Source organism: Hipposideros armiger, unplaced genomic scaffold (assembly GCF_001890085.2).
Source record: "Hipposideros armiger isolate ML-2016 unplaced genomic scaffold, ASM189008v1 scaffold_385, whole genome shotgun sequence".
Classification (NCBI taxonomy): domain Eukaryota; kingdom Metazoa; phylum Chordata; class Mammalia; order Chiroptera; family Hipposideridae; genus Hipposideros; species Hipposideros armiger.
This window is the reverse complement of record NW_017731735.1, coordinates 419,192-433,787: the sequence shown is the minus strand read 5'-3', so window position 1 is coordinate 433,787 and position 14,596 is coordinate 419,192. Positions and strand designations below refer to the sequence as shown.

At 51.0% G+C, this 14,596-nt stretch overlaps 2 protein-coding genes across 4 annotated transcripts in view; one reads left to right on the top strand and one right to left on the bottom strand.

The window, feature by feature from the left end:
* Positions 1-44: 44 nt before the first annotated feature.
* NRL (neural retina leucine zipper) lies at positions 45-5,488 on the bottom strand. 3 transcript variants are annotated; one of them, XM_019663115.1, is made up of 4 exons: positions 4,494-5,396; positions 3,001-3,121; positions 2,453-2,860; positions 45-1,534 (listed from the first exon to the last, which is right to left on the bottom strand). In XM_019663115.1, the coding sequence occupies exons 3-4, from the start codon at positions 2,831-2,833 to the stop codon at positions 1,202-1,204; spliced, it is 714 nt and encodes a 237-aa protein (XP_019518660.1). In that variant the 5' UTR covers positions 2,834-2,860; positions 3,001-3,121; positions 4,494-5,396; the 3' UTR covers positions 45-1,201. The 3 variants fall into 3 exon arrangements, with proteins under 3 accessions (XP_019518660.1, XP_019518658.1, XP_019518661.1); XM_019663113.1 differs by lacking the exon at positions 3,001-3,121 and having other exon boundaries at positions 48-1,534; positions 4,494-5,380; XM_019663116.1 differs by lacking the exon at positions 3,001-3,121 and having other exon boundaries at positions 53-1,534; positions 2,768-2,860; positions 4,494-5,488.
* Positions 5,489-11,852: 6,364 nt separating this feature from the next.
* Positions 11,853-14,596, top strand: part of PCK2 (phosphoenolpyruvate carboxykinase 2, mitochondrial) — a 13,255-nt gene continuing 10,511 nt past the window's right edge. The window contains exons 1-2 of the mRNA XM_019663096.1: positions 11,853-12,094; positions 14,154-14,399. Of these exons, the coding sequence (XP_019518641.1) occupies positions 12,066-12,094; positions 14,154-14,399 (275 nt within the window). The 5' untranslated portion in view covers positions 11,853-12,065. The remainder of the gene's footprint in view (positions 12,095-14,153; positions 14,400-14,596) is intronic.

Sequence of the window (14,596 nt, the reverse complement as noted above, 5' to 3'; positions counted from 1 at the left end):
CACACACACACACACACACACACACACACACACACGCCTGGAACAAGGATAAAGAATGAACACTTCTTAAATTGCAAGAGCATTTAGCCAATAGCATGAAGTTTTGCCTGGACTTCAAGTTTAATTCAGAAAAGCTGCATTCTGTCAGCTATTTTACATGCTGGGGAAAGTCTCACTTCAGCCCTCAGAGAGGCAGGAGGTAGCAGGGGCACCTTATGCAGGTCTGTAGGTCAAGGCAGCCTGGAGGGAGCAGCAGATGACCAGTGCATGGGCTCATCCACCGCGTAGGCTGTAGCCAGGAATGTGGAGCAGGACAGAAAGTCCCTTTGGTGAGATTGTCTTGGGGAGATCACTGGACTACCACATTAAGGAAATGCCATAACTGGAAAGGTGTCAGAAGTCATCCAATCCAAATGAAGATTAGATGAGGTAACTGAGATCCAGGGAGCAAGTGATTTGTTCAAGGTGCAGAGGTATCCTGTGGCAGAGCTGGGACTAGCACCCAGGTCTCCAGACTCCTGTCCGGGAGTCTCTCACACCAACCACCCCAGAGCTCCTCCTGCCTTGGCTTCTCTGGGCCCTGGAGGCCACTGGGTTAGGTAGGAAGAAAGCCTATTGGATAGAGTTCCTAGTCTGTCTTGCTACTGGAAATCGAAAAATTGAAAACGCAGTGGTCCTGAATGGGGATGTTACCAGCTGCAAAACAAAAATACAGCAATGATCGCTAATTACCGCCCAATGCACTACAGGTTGAAAACCTTAAATTAAAATCTAAACTGAAGGGGAGCTGCGTCACTCCCACACCTCCCATTTACTGTGTCATGGACAGCCATTATCCACGCCCCGACCCCACCTCCGACACACACACACACACACACACACACACACACACACACACACACACTGCCTGACACTGGCTCCTGTAGATCTCAGTTTCCTGGTCATGTGGGGTGGGGCAGAAAGTGGGGGGTTCCTGAGCACGGCCTGCATGAGGGGAGGAGGACCCCTCTCTCAGAAAATGACCAGCATTTAACCTCAGAGCATGCCTTAAGGGTCCAGGAAGTTTGCGAATATTGGTGTGATCGTACAACGGAGTGTCTGGCACCAGAAGGCGCTCAGTAAACATCTAGTGAATGGTACAGCCGCTTCCTGGGTGGTGCCCCCCACCCACTTAGTCCACCACTCCGCGGCCCCCAGCAGGTCAGAGGAAGAAGTGGGCGTGGTCCCCGGACTCGGGGCCGCTGGAGGCCAGCCGGTCACAGCGAGCCTTGTAGAGGTCGCGCTCCCTGGCCAGGCGGGTCACCTCCGCCCGCAGCGCGTCCAGCTGGGCTGCCAGGCGGGCGCGTTCGGCCTCCAGCCCACGCCGTTGCTGCAGCCGCTTGGAGCGACAGGCCTGCGCGTACCCGCGGTTCTTCAGCGTGCGGCGCCTCTGCTTCAGCCGCAGTGCCTCGTCGCGCCCGCAGCCCCGCAGCTGTCGGTTTAGCTCCCGCACAGACATCGACACCAGCGCCGCGTCAGAAAACCGCTCGGCTAGCTGCAGAGGAAACCGGCAGAGACCGAGTCGGCGCGGGACCCCGCAGGGCTCCGCACTCAGGTCGGGAAGTCAGACTGGCCCCGCCCCCAGAAGGCCCCGCCCCCTGCTCCCGCCTTTACCTGAATGCCCGTCCTTCCACTGAATCTATCTCGTAATCCAGACCCCGCCGCAGGTACCAATGTTCCTGGGCCCAATGGGTTCTTCCTTGCTAAGGGACTCGTGCCCTTTTGGGCCTGTACCGCGCTGCAGGCCGCGCCTCCCACTGTCAGTCAAGACAATCGAGCTCCTGAACCCCGCACCACCCCTGAGAGGTCCTTAGCATCCATCCGGCTCCAGGCTTACTCGTGTGTCCAGTCGACTCGCACCCAGTTACACCCCGCCCCTCCAACACACCTAGCTCCCCAGTGCTGAAGGCCCCAACCCTGTGACCCTCAAAGGATTTGGATTACATCATAATGCCCTCAATAGCCCCATCTGTGTCTATAATTAATAGGATGAGTCCCAATCCTGTCCGAGAAGGTTGGAGGCTGGGGAAGCACGAAATCTTGAAAAGGCCAACCTCATTCCCGTTCCCATAGTCTTAACTCTGCCGCATTCCACGCACAACCCTTTCCTTGGTTCCCACGAACGGTGTATATGTATCTTCCGTAATCGCCTGCTCTGCAATGCCCTTTAATTTTCAGCTCTCCCCTTTCTGTCCTCTTCTAACCTTACTTTCTGCCTCTCCCTCCTGGTTCAGCCTATTCATTTTTCTTCGTTTTGAAAAAAAAAAGGGAGGGAGCAGAACGTAGTTTCCTCGATCTGATTTCTTTCAAGGGCCTTTCTTCCCTTCTCAGGCCCTCTGTCTCTTTCCCAGTTCAGGAACTCTCCTTCCTCCCTCACTCTGCCTCCCCTCAGACCAGCTCACTAATCACTCACCTGGGCATGCTGGGTTCCTGTGTCCTCTGGGTTCCCTGGATAGTAGCTATGGGGCCCCTCAACAGAGACTGGGCCCTGACCCTGTAGCAGCTCCACGGCCTCCTCGGGACTCAGCCCCAGCGTCTCCCCAGCTCCCAGCTGCTGCTGCAGGGTAGCCAGCCAATACAGGTCTTCCAGGCCTGGGCGGGGCCCCTCAGTGGCCCCCACCATGCCTGGCTCACTGAAAGTGGGTGAAGGAGGCACTGAGCTGTAGGGTGTGGAGCCCAGTGAGGCTGTGGAGGGGCCAGATCGCCCCTCAGAAGGTTCTCGCTTTACCTCAAACTTCATCAAGTCAAAGTCATTGACATAGTCCATGGCCAGGGGGCTAGGAGGCAGCGCCATTCTGGGGCTGGATTGAGAGGGGCACACCTGCAAAAAAGAGGAGCTGTTTGGAGCACCTAAAGGCTGCCTGCCAGCCTCCTTCACCAAAACCTGCTCCCCCAAAGCCCAAGGAGACCGAATTCTGGAAAGCTGGGGTGATGGTGCAGCCCTGCTCCCTGCATAGTCACCTCTGGGATAGGGGCCAACTTTTCAGGTGGTGGGGGCTCCTGAGCAGGGGCAAGCAGCTTAAAGGCCTAATGGAGGAAGAGGCTAGCACAGCCTCTGGCCCCACTGGTGCCGTTGAGATCTCTGAAAAACAAGAGGAATATGGCAGTGCTCCAACTCTAGTGCTGGGACATGCTGAGCTGCTCTGTCATCTCAAGAGGCATCATTCCATTTCCAAGCAATTAAAAACTTTTGCTTAATTAACTGTGACAGAATATGTGTATATTTTAGGACAATGGGAAGGCACGTATGCTGTGAATTTTAATACATAAGGATAATGTACGTGCTATTATACCTCCCTCAGAGCATCCAGGCCAATGCCTTGTACATAGAAGACTCTTCATGCACATCTGTTCTATTGATTTATGAATCAACGAATCCCTCTTATGAGACTGAGAGACTTTCCAAGGAAAAAAGAAAGGTCCTAGAATCAGTTCTATAAAGATCAAGACTGAGTAGTGACCATCTTTCCCCAAGGCCAATCTCTCCAGGGGGAACCAACCAAGATTGCTTTTCTTCCTTCTATTCAAAACCCCCTTGACCAGATCACCTTCCCCTTTCACACCCCAGTTTCCCCTTCTGTTCAATGAAAGCAGTTAGACTTGAACATTTCCCAAAGAGTGTTCTGTGAAACACTAAGGCTGAGAAATACCCAAGAAGAGGTCTGTGCTCAGATAACTTTGAGAAATGCTGCCTGCCATCCCCACCTTTTGCACATTCACAAAGTACAGCAGCATATCAATCTGAGAAGTCCTTCAGTAAACCATCTGTTCAGCTCAACACAGAGTGTCCCAAACTTATGTCACCAAGGAACTCTCCTCCCTGTTATCAACCATGGAGCATGTGCTCACCTGAGCAACCTCTGGCTAGATGACCTTGGGGAGTCTTCCAAGCCTGGAAGTCCCAAGCCCTAGCTCAGCTCCCAGTTCCAGCAGCAGTACCCCCAACCCCTGAAGAGTCAAAGCACGGAATCCTCATTCCCAGAGCTTAGAGTTTGGCTCCATCTTGATGCCCCAAGCCTAAGTAGCCCTCTTTCCAACCACATCTCAAACCCCCAGGCTCTGCCCAGAGATTTGGGAGGAAGGACAAAGCATCTCTCTCTTTCTGTCCCAGAGAAAGTTTATTGCCCTACCTATTGAGCCCCTCACCTTTGAGAGGACAGAGGGGATGGGAACAAAGACACAGATTGAAGGAATTAGTCTTTGGCAGGGAGAAGATGGTGAGACACTGAGAGAGGTGTCCAGAGAGAATTGGATGAAGAGATAAGTGAAGAGGCTTGTTTATCTTTCTGATGTGATAGCAATGAGGGACATAAAACCAGTCAGGGTGGGAGTGGGGCAGACAACAGAAGTGTGAAGATTTCTGAAAACAGACAACAGAAAGTAGATGGTAGGTGTTGGAGAAGGGGGCTTTAGGTTAGAGGCTTGGCACTCAGGTAGGCCTGGGACATACTCACTTAAGGCTTGGCAGAGATGTTGTTGTCAGTGTCAGTGTCAGAGCCAGGCAGGTACGGCTTCCCCAGAGACTGGAAGCCCCATTGAACAGGGCTTGGTGCCCCCGTGCTATAGACACAGAGCCCACAGGGCACTCTTAAAGGGCTAGCTCTCTGAGGTCATCTGTGGTCCTTAGGCCTCCAACCAATGAGGTAAGGGGATCATTTGCCTATCTCATTGGCTTGGGGGTTGGGGTAAACAAGAGGTAAGGACACCTATGCCTGTTTTCAAAGAAGGAAAAGGGGCATTTTCCCTAACAAAGCTCCTCACCGATGGTCTGACTCACGTGCTCAGCTCCCCAGTACAGACCACCACCCTTGTGTGAACACAACACTCAGCCCTCGGTGACTGAAAGTATGGGACTGGAAAAGAGAGCCAAACAAACTCCCAGCACCCTCACCCTCTAAGGCCCTGCAATTCTGTCTTTTGGGGAAGTACAAGCTCTCCCAAACTCACTCTCACTTGTTGAGTGTCTCCTATTTTCAGGAATCCTCACATGTCTGCCCCTGTCTCACTCCCCCTATATCTAGCCTCATGACCCTCATAGCTATCACATCAGAGAGAAGCCACCCTCCCCAAGGGCAGACAGCCCAGCTTAGGAGGAGCTAGAGAAGGGAAAATGAGAAATTCTGCTTCTTCCTTCCAGGACACCATGGGACACTGAAATCTAATCACCATCAATCCATCAGAGACTTTTGAAACTGCCCTCATGTGCCCTCTGCTTTCTCTCATCTTTTCCCTATGTGTGTCTCTCTCCCTCTCTCTTCCTCTCTCACTCTTTTGATTCCCAGATGGCTGAGGGGTGACCTACATTTTCAGCCTAATCCCCTAACACCTCTTAGAGCTATCATCCCCAAGTAGAAGTTGGAACAGGGACACTAGGAATTAGCCAAGAAGATGTTTAAACCTGTCTGAAGCTGTTTAAATAGAGTCTGTACGAGAATAGAACTCCCAAGAATTAAAGGCTCTTCTCTACCTTCTGAGGACACCCAAGGCCTCCCATGGGGTTAATAGGTCCTCTTTCCCAACCCAGAGAGAAACCTAGGTGTTCATCAACCCCAAGGATCGTCAGTTATAAAAATTAACCTGGTCCCAGCCTTAGGTGTTGGGTGAAAAAAGTGGGAGTCATATAATCTAAGACAGTGGTTCTCAAACTGTGGTCCCCAGACCAGCAGCATCACCTGGGAACTTGTTAGAAATGCAAATTCTGTGGACTCACCTCAAATCTATTGAATCAGAAACTCCAGGGATGGGAGTGGGTAGGGGTGGAGGTGGCGGTCTGGGTGGCGGGAATCTGTGTTTTAATAAGCCCTCCAAGGCAATTTTGATAAACCACTGGTCTACAGAATGCCTACAGTCAACTCAGCTTCCCTTGGTGTGTGTTTGTGTATGGTATCTCCTGCCATGTTCTCTACATACATATTAGAAGACCTAGATCAGATAACATCTCTCTCTTCCTGAACCTAACCTCCATTTTGTGGAGCAGAGACCATTATCATTATTCAAGAAGTGTTTCTCAGTGTAATTGCCTTGATCTAGTGCTGTTTTTGTAGAACCAAGAAGCCCAAGGCCTGGAAACAAAGCCACGAAATGGGAATGAGGATAATGTAGACAGGGAACCCCACACACATGCCTGTGGAATGTAGCTATATGGCAGATAGCCAGGAAAGAGACCCCAGAATTTCCCTAGTTGAATAAGGAATCGGAAGTGTTGAACACAGCCCTTTTTTCATGCCTGGTCCCTGGCCAGACAGTTGCGCCCCCCACCCCCACCTCCCACACACTCCCCACCCCAGCAGCTGTCAGGTCTGCACTGATCCTCTTGTTTACTGAAGGACTCAAAAGAGAGGTGGGAGGGCTAAGCTGCTAACTGGCTAAAGGAGTCAGACTAAACAAGCTCAGGCAAGTTGAGCCACTAGGGGCTCAGACCAGGGGCCACTGATCAGGGAGGGAAAGGAGTCTGGGGACTGAGGTCTGGGCCAAGGGAAAGGACGAACGGCACAGAGAGGAGAGACTGCCAACGGCCACCGGGGACCCAATGATGGTTAATGGGTCTTCTGTGGGGAGGGAGGGGATGAATGCTGAGACTGACTGGCTCAAGGACACCTGGGGACAGAGAAAAGGGGATGAAAAAGATGAAGCCAGGTAGACTGTAGGAATGACAGAACAGGGGAAGGGAAGCAGAAAGACTTAGCTAAGGAGGCAGTAGGTACAGACCTGGAATACAGGGCAGGGGCTCCCCGGGATTTGGACTTAAGGAAATGAGGGACGTCTGGGAAAGAGTTGGCCAAAGGTCCCACGGGGAACTAAAATAGAGAGGAAGGCTCTGGGAGGGAACTAAAAATGGAGTAAGAGTAACAAGAGAGGTGATAGGAGCAAAGGACTAGAAGAGCAAAAGTGGTAGAAGAAATTTATAAAAAAAGAAATTTAAAAAAAAAAAGGAAAGTAAGATTGAGTACCAAGAATTGAAAACAAATACAGAGGAATAGACAGATAGATGGTCAGGTCACAGAGAAAGAGCAGTGGCCAAAGGATAAAAAGGTAGAAAGATATGGACAGAGCGATGCTGGACCATGGAGAAAGAAGGCCAAGTAGGCAAAGGGCCTGGAGTGGTAGAGTAGGGAGCAAAGAGGAAGGAGAGGAGAGGAGATAGAGTCAGTAATCCAGGACGCTGTCATTCTCTTCTCTTTGCTGCATCCATTTTTGGAGCCCTCTAAGATTCGCTTTCATTCCTAGTTCTGGATTTTGGTATCTAGATCATCAATAATGGATCCAAATCTTCAAACCTCTTCCTGGTCTACCTCGTACATTCATTTGATGAATACTTATTAAACATCTACTCTGCCCCAGGCACTGTGCTAGGCATTAGGGACACCTCAGTAAATCAGAGTGATACCAGCCCTGTCTTTGTGGACCTTATAGACTGATGAAATAGAAACATCAGTGAATTGGTGGCCCCTGGTCTGGGCCCTATGCTTTGAAAAGCTCCACTCTGGCCCTCTTCTTGCTCTGTCCCGTGGAGTGAGGAGTCCAGGCCTCCTCTGCCCACACCTCCAATCACTTTCTGGATCATACTCCAGATACTTAGGAATTCCCTGCCCAAAGAACTCCAAGACCACTTCTTGGGCCTACATGGACCTCTTCCCTGGGTTTGCCCTCCCAAGGATAGATCACATGACCCATGCACACATCCCTACACCCAATGGTGGCCAAGGGGTAGCTGTTTGCAGGAGGCTGTGGGCAGAATTGGGATGTGTAGATAGAGAGGTCCATATGAATGCACATGCGGCCCCTTGGAGTACAAGATGGTATCGGGATGGAAAAAGAAGCAGGCCCAAGGGCCAGTGGCAGAAAGCTGCCTCTCCTCACATCACCACATTCTTCTGTGGAATCCTGAGGATTCCAAGCAAAATCCAAATCTGAGCCCAAATTTGAACCAAATTCTTGACCATTATGTATATATTTATCAAGGTATAAGAATAGAACATATTTAAGTTTGTTAGCTTGAGTTACACATTTTAAATATTTAAACACAAGGTTTGTGAGCCTCTATCTGTACTCTTGCCATAGGCCCTACATATGTTAGGAATGGGCCTACCTGAAAACAAACCATTGTAACAGATGATTGCTATGAAAGAGAAAGGTGGGGTGCTATGAGATTTTATTTCATGAAGACCTAATCTAATGTGGGGGATGTGTGGGGGTGGCATGGTGGGGACAGCCTGCCTAAGGAAGTCACATTAAACTGAGACAGGTCAGGCGAGTAAGAAGTGACCATGCCTGGAGGTGTCACGGCCGGGATTGCAAGCTACAGGAACAATATATGCAAAGGCTCTGGGCAGGAAAGTGGTGGACATGTTCACGAAACTGAAAAAAGATCAATGGAGCCTAAGAGTAGACACCAGGAAAGGTGGGAAGAATGGTGATAGGTGAGAGTGGAGAAGTCCGCAGAATCCATATCATGCAGAGCCTTGTAGGCCAAGTTTAGGGTGTGGGCTTTATTCTAAGAGCAGTGAGAAGCTACTGAAGGATTTCCAGCAGGGATGTGATGTGATCAGATTGTATTTGCAAAGATCACTTTGGATTTAGTGTGGAGGGCAAAAACAGAATCAGAGTCAGATAAGGAGACTAGCGCAGTATCCAAGTTGAGTTTGGGGGTTATCTTAAACTGAAAACAAGTTTCAGAGATGGAAACTTGTGTATAGGTGGTTTATTGGGGAAGAATTTCAAAGGGCGTCAGAGAAGCAGAACGGCAGAGGGAAAAGTCGAAATGCGTTGCAGTTGCAACAGAAGAGGCTTCAGCTGATCCCATAGGAGCTCTGGCGCTGGGATGGACCTTCAAAGTTGTTTCAAAATGAGGCCACGAGGCTAGGCCTTTGTACCCCTACATCAACCGGTCCTATCCCAGGAAAGGGGCATTGCATTTGGTGAGGCAGTGCACTTCAGCCACAGGTAGTTCTCAGGGAAGCCAGCATTAATCTGTGAGCCATCAGCAGCCAAAAGTCAGTGGCTAAGACAATGAGCACCATGTCCCGAAGCGGGAATCTGGGCAGCGCATCACATCATCCACTATACTACAGGGGTCTGTGAGTCATCCAACACCCCCACACACCCACACACACACTCCCACCCCCACTCCACCCTATCCCCTATGCACCCCCTATTCTTGCCTCCAGGGCCCTGGGAAGGAGCAAACACACACCAGAACCAAGGCGGATCACACCTGCCCCCTGGTGGTGCACCGTGGACATTGAGCCAGCTGGTGGGCCAAACTTCCTGGAGGGCCAGGGAACTGAACAAAAGTATGTGACAGAGAAGGGGAGTCAGCAGTGCAAGGAAATCCTCTGACTGAGCCCTTTGCTCAGTCTGCCCAAAGTTAAGGAAGGAAGGAATGGGGGCAGGGGAGCAATTCAGAAACATGGGACTTGCTCATTCTTTAATTCAACCAACATTTATTAAATACCTATTATAGGCCAGATTCTGCTAGGAGCTAGGATAAAAACAAGACTAAAATTTGGATTCTTCTTTCAAGGAGCTAATACTCTAGTGAGCATTATAGAGACACAAAAACAACTAAATAAAGTGTGATAAGTACAAAAGCATAGGTATGTACACAGTATAGAACCAACCAAGATGAGACAAATGTTAATTCTAAGGGGCAAACTGACTTCATGTAGGAGGTGGTGTTTAAGTCCAAAGGGCAGAAAGGATTCACAGAAGTGTACTGGAAACTGCAGAGCTTGGTATGTAGGCAGAGGCGGCATATAAGGTGATGGAGTGATAATGTTGAATAAAAAGCAAACAGATTATAAAGGACATCAATTGCCATGTGATAGGAAGCCTTGAAGGGACCTTATACCTGAAAGTGATGGTCTTAGTTTTTTAAAGGACAAATCAAAGGGACAATATAGGACTGCAGGGGAAAAAACCAACTTGGTAATTAGAGTCAGACTTGGATTCAGATTCCATTTCTCAAGCTGACCAGCTGTGTAATTTTGAGCAAATGACTTAACCTAAGCTTCAGTGTCCACATCTGTAAAATAGGATTGTTGCGAAACTGAATGAGATGATGCATGTAAATATACTGGCACAGAGCCTAGCATCTAGTATCTACACAATAAACATTATCCCTCTCTCTTAGCTCCCTAACATGAACTTAAGTGCAGAATGTGGAGGGTAGCTTGGTAGGAGGGAGAGGGGGTGGCATTTGGAGAGGCTGGAGACCAAGAGGTGGCTTGGAAGCTATCACCGAAAGCCAGGTGAGAGATAAGCCCTGAACTAAGGCAGTGGTCATGGGAATAGACACAGATTTGAGAGATAATTGAAAAATACAAATCCAAAGGTCCTAGTGTCTGATTGGCTATGGAGGATAAAAAAGGAATAGTCTAGACCAATTCAGGTTCCTCTGGGGCAACTAGCTAGATGGTGGGGCCATTCACTGAGATAGGGAACCATGAGAGCAGGTGCAGGATTATGGAAGAGATGATGACCTTCGGCAGGTTGACCAGGCTGCCACCAGTGTGCACACCTTTAGGCCCAAAGGTGGCCAAACAGGCAGCTGTTTGAGGTAGGATAGGTGTGGACAGAGTTTGGATGTAGGGACTGGAGGCAAGAGTCCCACATGAAGTTGACTGCAGGATGCTAGCTTGGGTGAAAGAGAGGAGGACCAGCAGGAAGCCCGAGGCTGGAGACCAGCTCTCCTTGTCTCTATGTTCCAGCACAGAACTCTGAGAATCAAGATTGTATCTGTTGCAAATGGCAGAAATCCACTTAAAATCAGCTTGAGCAAGAGAAGACATTTATTGACTCCTAAAACCGAAATCACTAATCTGTTGTTCTCTATCCTTCTGCTCTGCTTCATCTCGGCTGGCTTCCATCTCAGGCAGGTTCCTGCTTTGCAGTGCCAAACTGACACCCAGCAGCTCCAGACTTATATTCTACCAGCTCAGCAACCCCAGCAAGATGAGAGCTCATTTTGAAAATATACAGAAAAAGAGGTCCCAGAGAGGAACCTCATGTCCATCCCTGAACATTCCCAACTGCTGTGGCCAGAGCAAGAAACACACAAATTGGCCAACCTGAGAACCTGCCCCCAGAAGACCCACATGACCACACAGACTGAGGAGGTGGTTCCCCAAATGAACATCAGGGTGCTATTACCAGAAATGGGGAGTTGATGCTGGGCAGGTGCCTTCCATAGACATGTCAAGTTTGAGATACTATGGTATTTGGGGTAATATCCAGTGGTCTCAAGTAAAAGAGAACTGGATATTATAACCTGAGGGCTTTATGGTGGTGGTTGGTTAGGGCAAATGAGTTCTCCTGGGGAATGTGGAGAGAATGACCAGGGCAGAGGCCCAAAGAAGAGACTGTGGGGTGGAGGGACACCACTGTTTCATGGTAAGGCAGAAGGGAGTTTTCATCAGGGGGAGAAAAAAACAAGGATTTGGGAGTTGGGGGACTGCTGAAGGACCTTAGCATTGGGGCCCTGGAAAACAGAAGAGCCTGGGGCTCAGAGTGCCCAGGCCCCAGGAAGAAAAGGAAAGGTAACGCCTAACCCCCGCTTCTAGACGTCCAGCCCCCTGGCCTCGCCCTTCGTCCCTAAGCTTGTTTGCCACCTAATGTATGCAGTCACTATCTCCCGGGAGCAAGAGTCCTCAAAGTTACATCATGTGCAGTGGGCGAGGCGCAGCGGGGGCGGGGCCTCGAGAAGACCTAGTCTGCCAATAGGAGAGATGAGTTTGGGGGCTAGGATGCAGAGGGGTGGGGCGGCGGCTTGGCGGGCTGGGGACCTGGAGCCTCAGGACTAGGAAAGTCGGCCCGCTGGCCAGGAGGAGAGAGGGTCGCGCGGGCCCTGCTAAGTCCCGCCCCTGTGTCCGCCTGCCCGCCTCCTTTTTAAGCGCCTCCTGCCCAGTTTTAGCTCCCTCTCGCTTCGCGACTTCACCGTTTTGCTGCACTCTCTCCTTCCCTGCCTTCCATATCTCCCCGGCTCGGTTCCGTCCTCGTGGCCATCCCGCAGCCCCCACCCAGGTGCCATGGCCGCTGTGTACCGTTCTGGCCTGCGGTGAGTGACCCCCAGCCCGGGGCCGACCCGCACCTTCTGCCGCGCTCGCCCCCTCGGGGCTGCCAATTGCGCTCTCCTGCTCGCCCGCCTCCGCCCAGCTTCCCATCCAAGGAGGCAGCGGATCGGGGGCGAATGTTTCTCGATTCGTAGCCTCTGGGGCCGCGAGTCCTGCGGGAGGTCTGGGGCGGCCCCAGCAGCTCCGGGTCTCTCCGTTTCCGTCTCCTCCTCCCCCTCCCTGCTCTGCTGGTCTGTGACCGCGCCGTCTCTATCTGCCACTCTCAGAACTTCCTTCCCCCTCCTCGCTCGCCCACGCTGAGCCCCGTCTCCCCCTTTTCTTTCCAGATGTAACTCTTGTGCCCCAGTTGCAATGAGGAGCGTAGGGCCCTGGGGGCAAGGGTGCATAAGCCCTGGGGATTGAACTCGGAGCTCCCTAAAGAAGGTAGAATGTAAACATCTATTACCCGGCCTCCTCCGGACTGGAACCTGGCGGGAAGTCTGGCACAGCCAGAGGGACCTGGGACCAGGGGAAGGAAGGAAGCAAGGTGGAGGAGGGGACCAAGTTGCCTGTGTGTCTTCCCTCTCCTGCTCGTCACAGCTTCCTGTCTTACCTTCTCCCCAGCTTTTGTCCCAGAGTCTGAGCTGACCCCAAATTTCTCCCACTGCTGGCTCCACTTGGCCAGCCCTTGTGGGTGGTCTCTGGGGCAGAGGAAAAGGAGAAGGTCCCACTTAGGGGACTGGAGGAGAGTGGTGAACCTTCACCAGAGAGTTGCTGAGCCAGGCTCCGCACGGAGAGAGGCTGCCCCCAAGATTGTACCTTTAAAATTAGTGCTCAGGGAAAACTTCTTTCTGAGGCAGGAAAAGACCCAAGTCCCAGGAGCCCTCCTCCTCTGCCCCTGGGGCCACACTGGGTTTCTGTCCCACTCTGCCCAGTGGAAGCCACCTCAGCTCCCACTCCAGCCAGGCTCCATCTTCTACATCCTTGGTCTGAGTTTCCTACCTTCCCTAGGTTTACATCCTCTCAGTTTGAGCTTCCTGCAATCTGATGTTGCACCCTACCACCAACACCCAAAGCTCTGTAGGCATGTGTCCTCCATGAAAGAAAGCCAGGGGAGGGACAGGGCCATGTGGTCCTAGGTGTGTGGGGCAATTTACGATGCCTCCCTGGTACAGGAGGAGGGCAGCTTCTCTCTCCTGAACTTTGCTCTCTCTGGCTCACTCTGCCCTGGGCCCAGGCCAATGAGAATGGACCCTGCTTCTCCCTCTCCCAGGGGGATAGAGGGAAAGACAACAGGGACCCTGCCCTCCTAGGAATCTGGGCATGAACCCCAGTCAGTGACATTCCCTAATAGTCAGCCTTCCACACAGTTCAAAAGGACCTACCCAATGGCAACATTTTTTTGCAATCCTGTTGGCCCAGGTGGGCAGCAGCAGATCTGATGCCTGGAGCCCCAACATCCAATATCACCTACTCCCCAGGCAAGAGCCTTAATCTAGAAACCTGGGACTGTACCATCTCAAAGAACAATTTGTCCTTTGACTTTGCTTGAGGTTTTCACAATCTTACAGCATACACACCAGAAGAAAAAAAATAAAAACAGCTGCCTTTTTAACATAAAAACTAGACTTGAGAATGGGAAGAACAGGGATGAGAGCTTCAAACACCAGACATATGAAGTTGTCACCTTGCCACAGTTTATTGACTTTTGGGCCATATGGCACCTATTCATTTCTAAACATTGACCAGACCTAGTTAAATATGGGCATGGACTAAGCCTGCAATAACATTAGCATGCCTAGACATACACAGCCTTTATGCTCATTTGGCAATACCTGTCCCTCCCTTGCTGACCAGGAGACACCCTCTCTAAGCCTCATAAAGGCCACAAGATACATGTGGCCTGAACCCAACCCACATGCCTACTTCAACCTGCTCTTCATGGGGCCTGAACCCAGACCTGCTTTAACATGCTCCCCAGCTGCCCAAGCTTCCTGTCCCCTTGACTTGCCTATCCTCCATGAAAACACCTGGTTCATTACCTCTCTGTTTCTTCTCTTGCAGGCTTAGCTGGCATGGGCTGAGCCCCTGTGGCTGGTCTTCACGACGTAGCATCCAGACCCTGCGTGTACTCAGTGGAGATCTGGCCCAGTTGCCTGCTGGGGTTCGAGATTTTGTGGAGCGCAGTGCCCGACTGTGCCAACCAGAGGGCATCCACATCTGTGATGGAACCGAGGCCGAGAATACTGCTACACTGACCCTCCTGGAGCAGCAGGGGCTCATCCGAAAGCTCTCCAAGTACAATAACTGGTAAACCCTAAGCCCAGCGACCCATAAGATGGGGCAGCTGCTTAAACTAAAGCCACTCTGTCTTTACCAAGACAAAATCAGATTTATCTAGACCATCCAATGGAATGAGCAAGAGTGGAAGCTTTGGAGGAAACAGATTCTGGAATTACTGAGAGCAGTCTGTATTTTTATTTTAAGTGAAGAAACTGATACAAATA

Excerpts from the sequence above, each read along its gene's own strand:
- NRL (XM_019663115.1), bottom strand. The coding sequence starts at position 2,833 with ATGGCGCTGCCTCCTAGCCCCCTGGCCATGGACTATGTCAATGACTTT. Across the intron at positions 1,535-2,452 it reads CAGGAACCCAGCATGCCCAG|CTAGCCGAGCGGTTTTCTGA; the intron begins GTGAGTGATTAG and ends TTTCCTCTGCAG.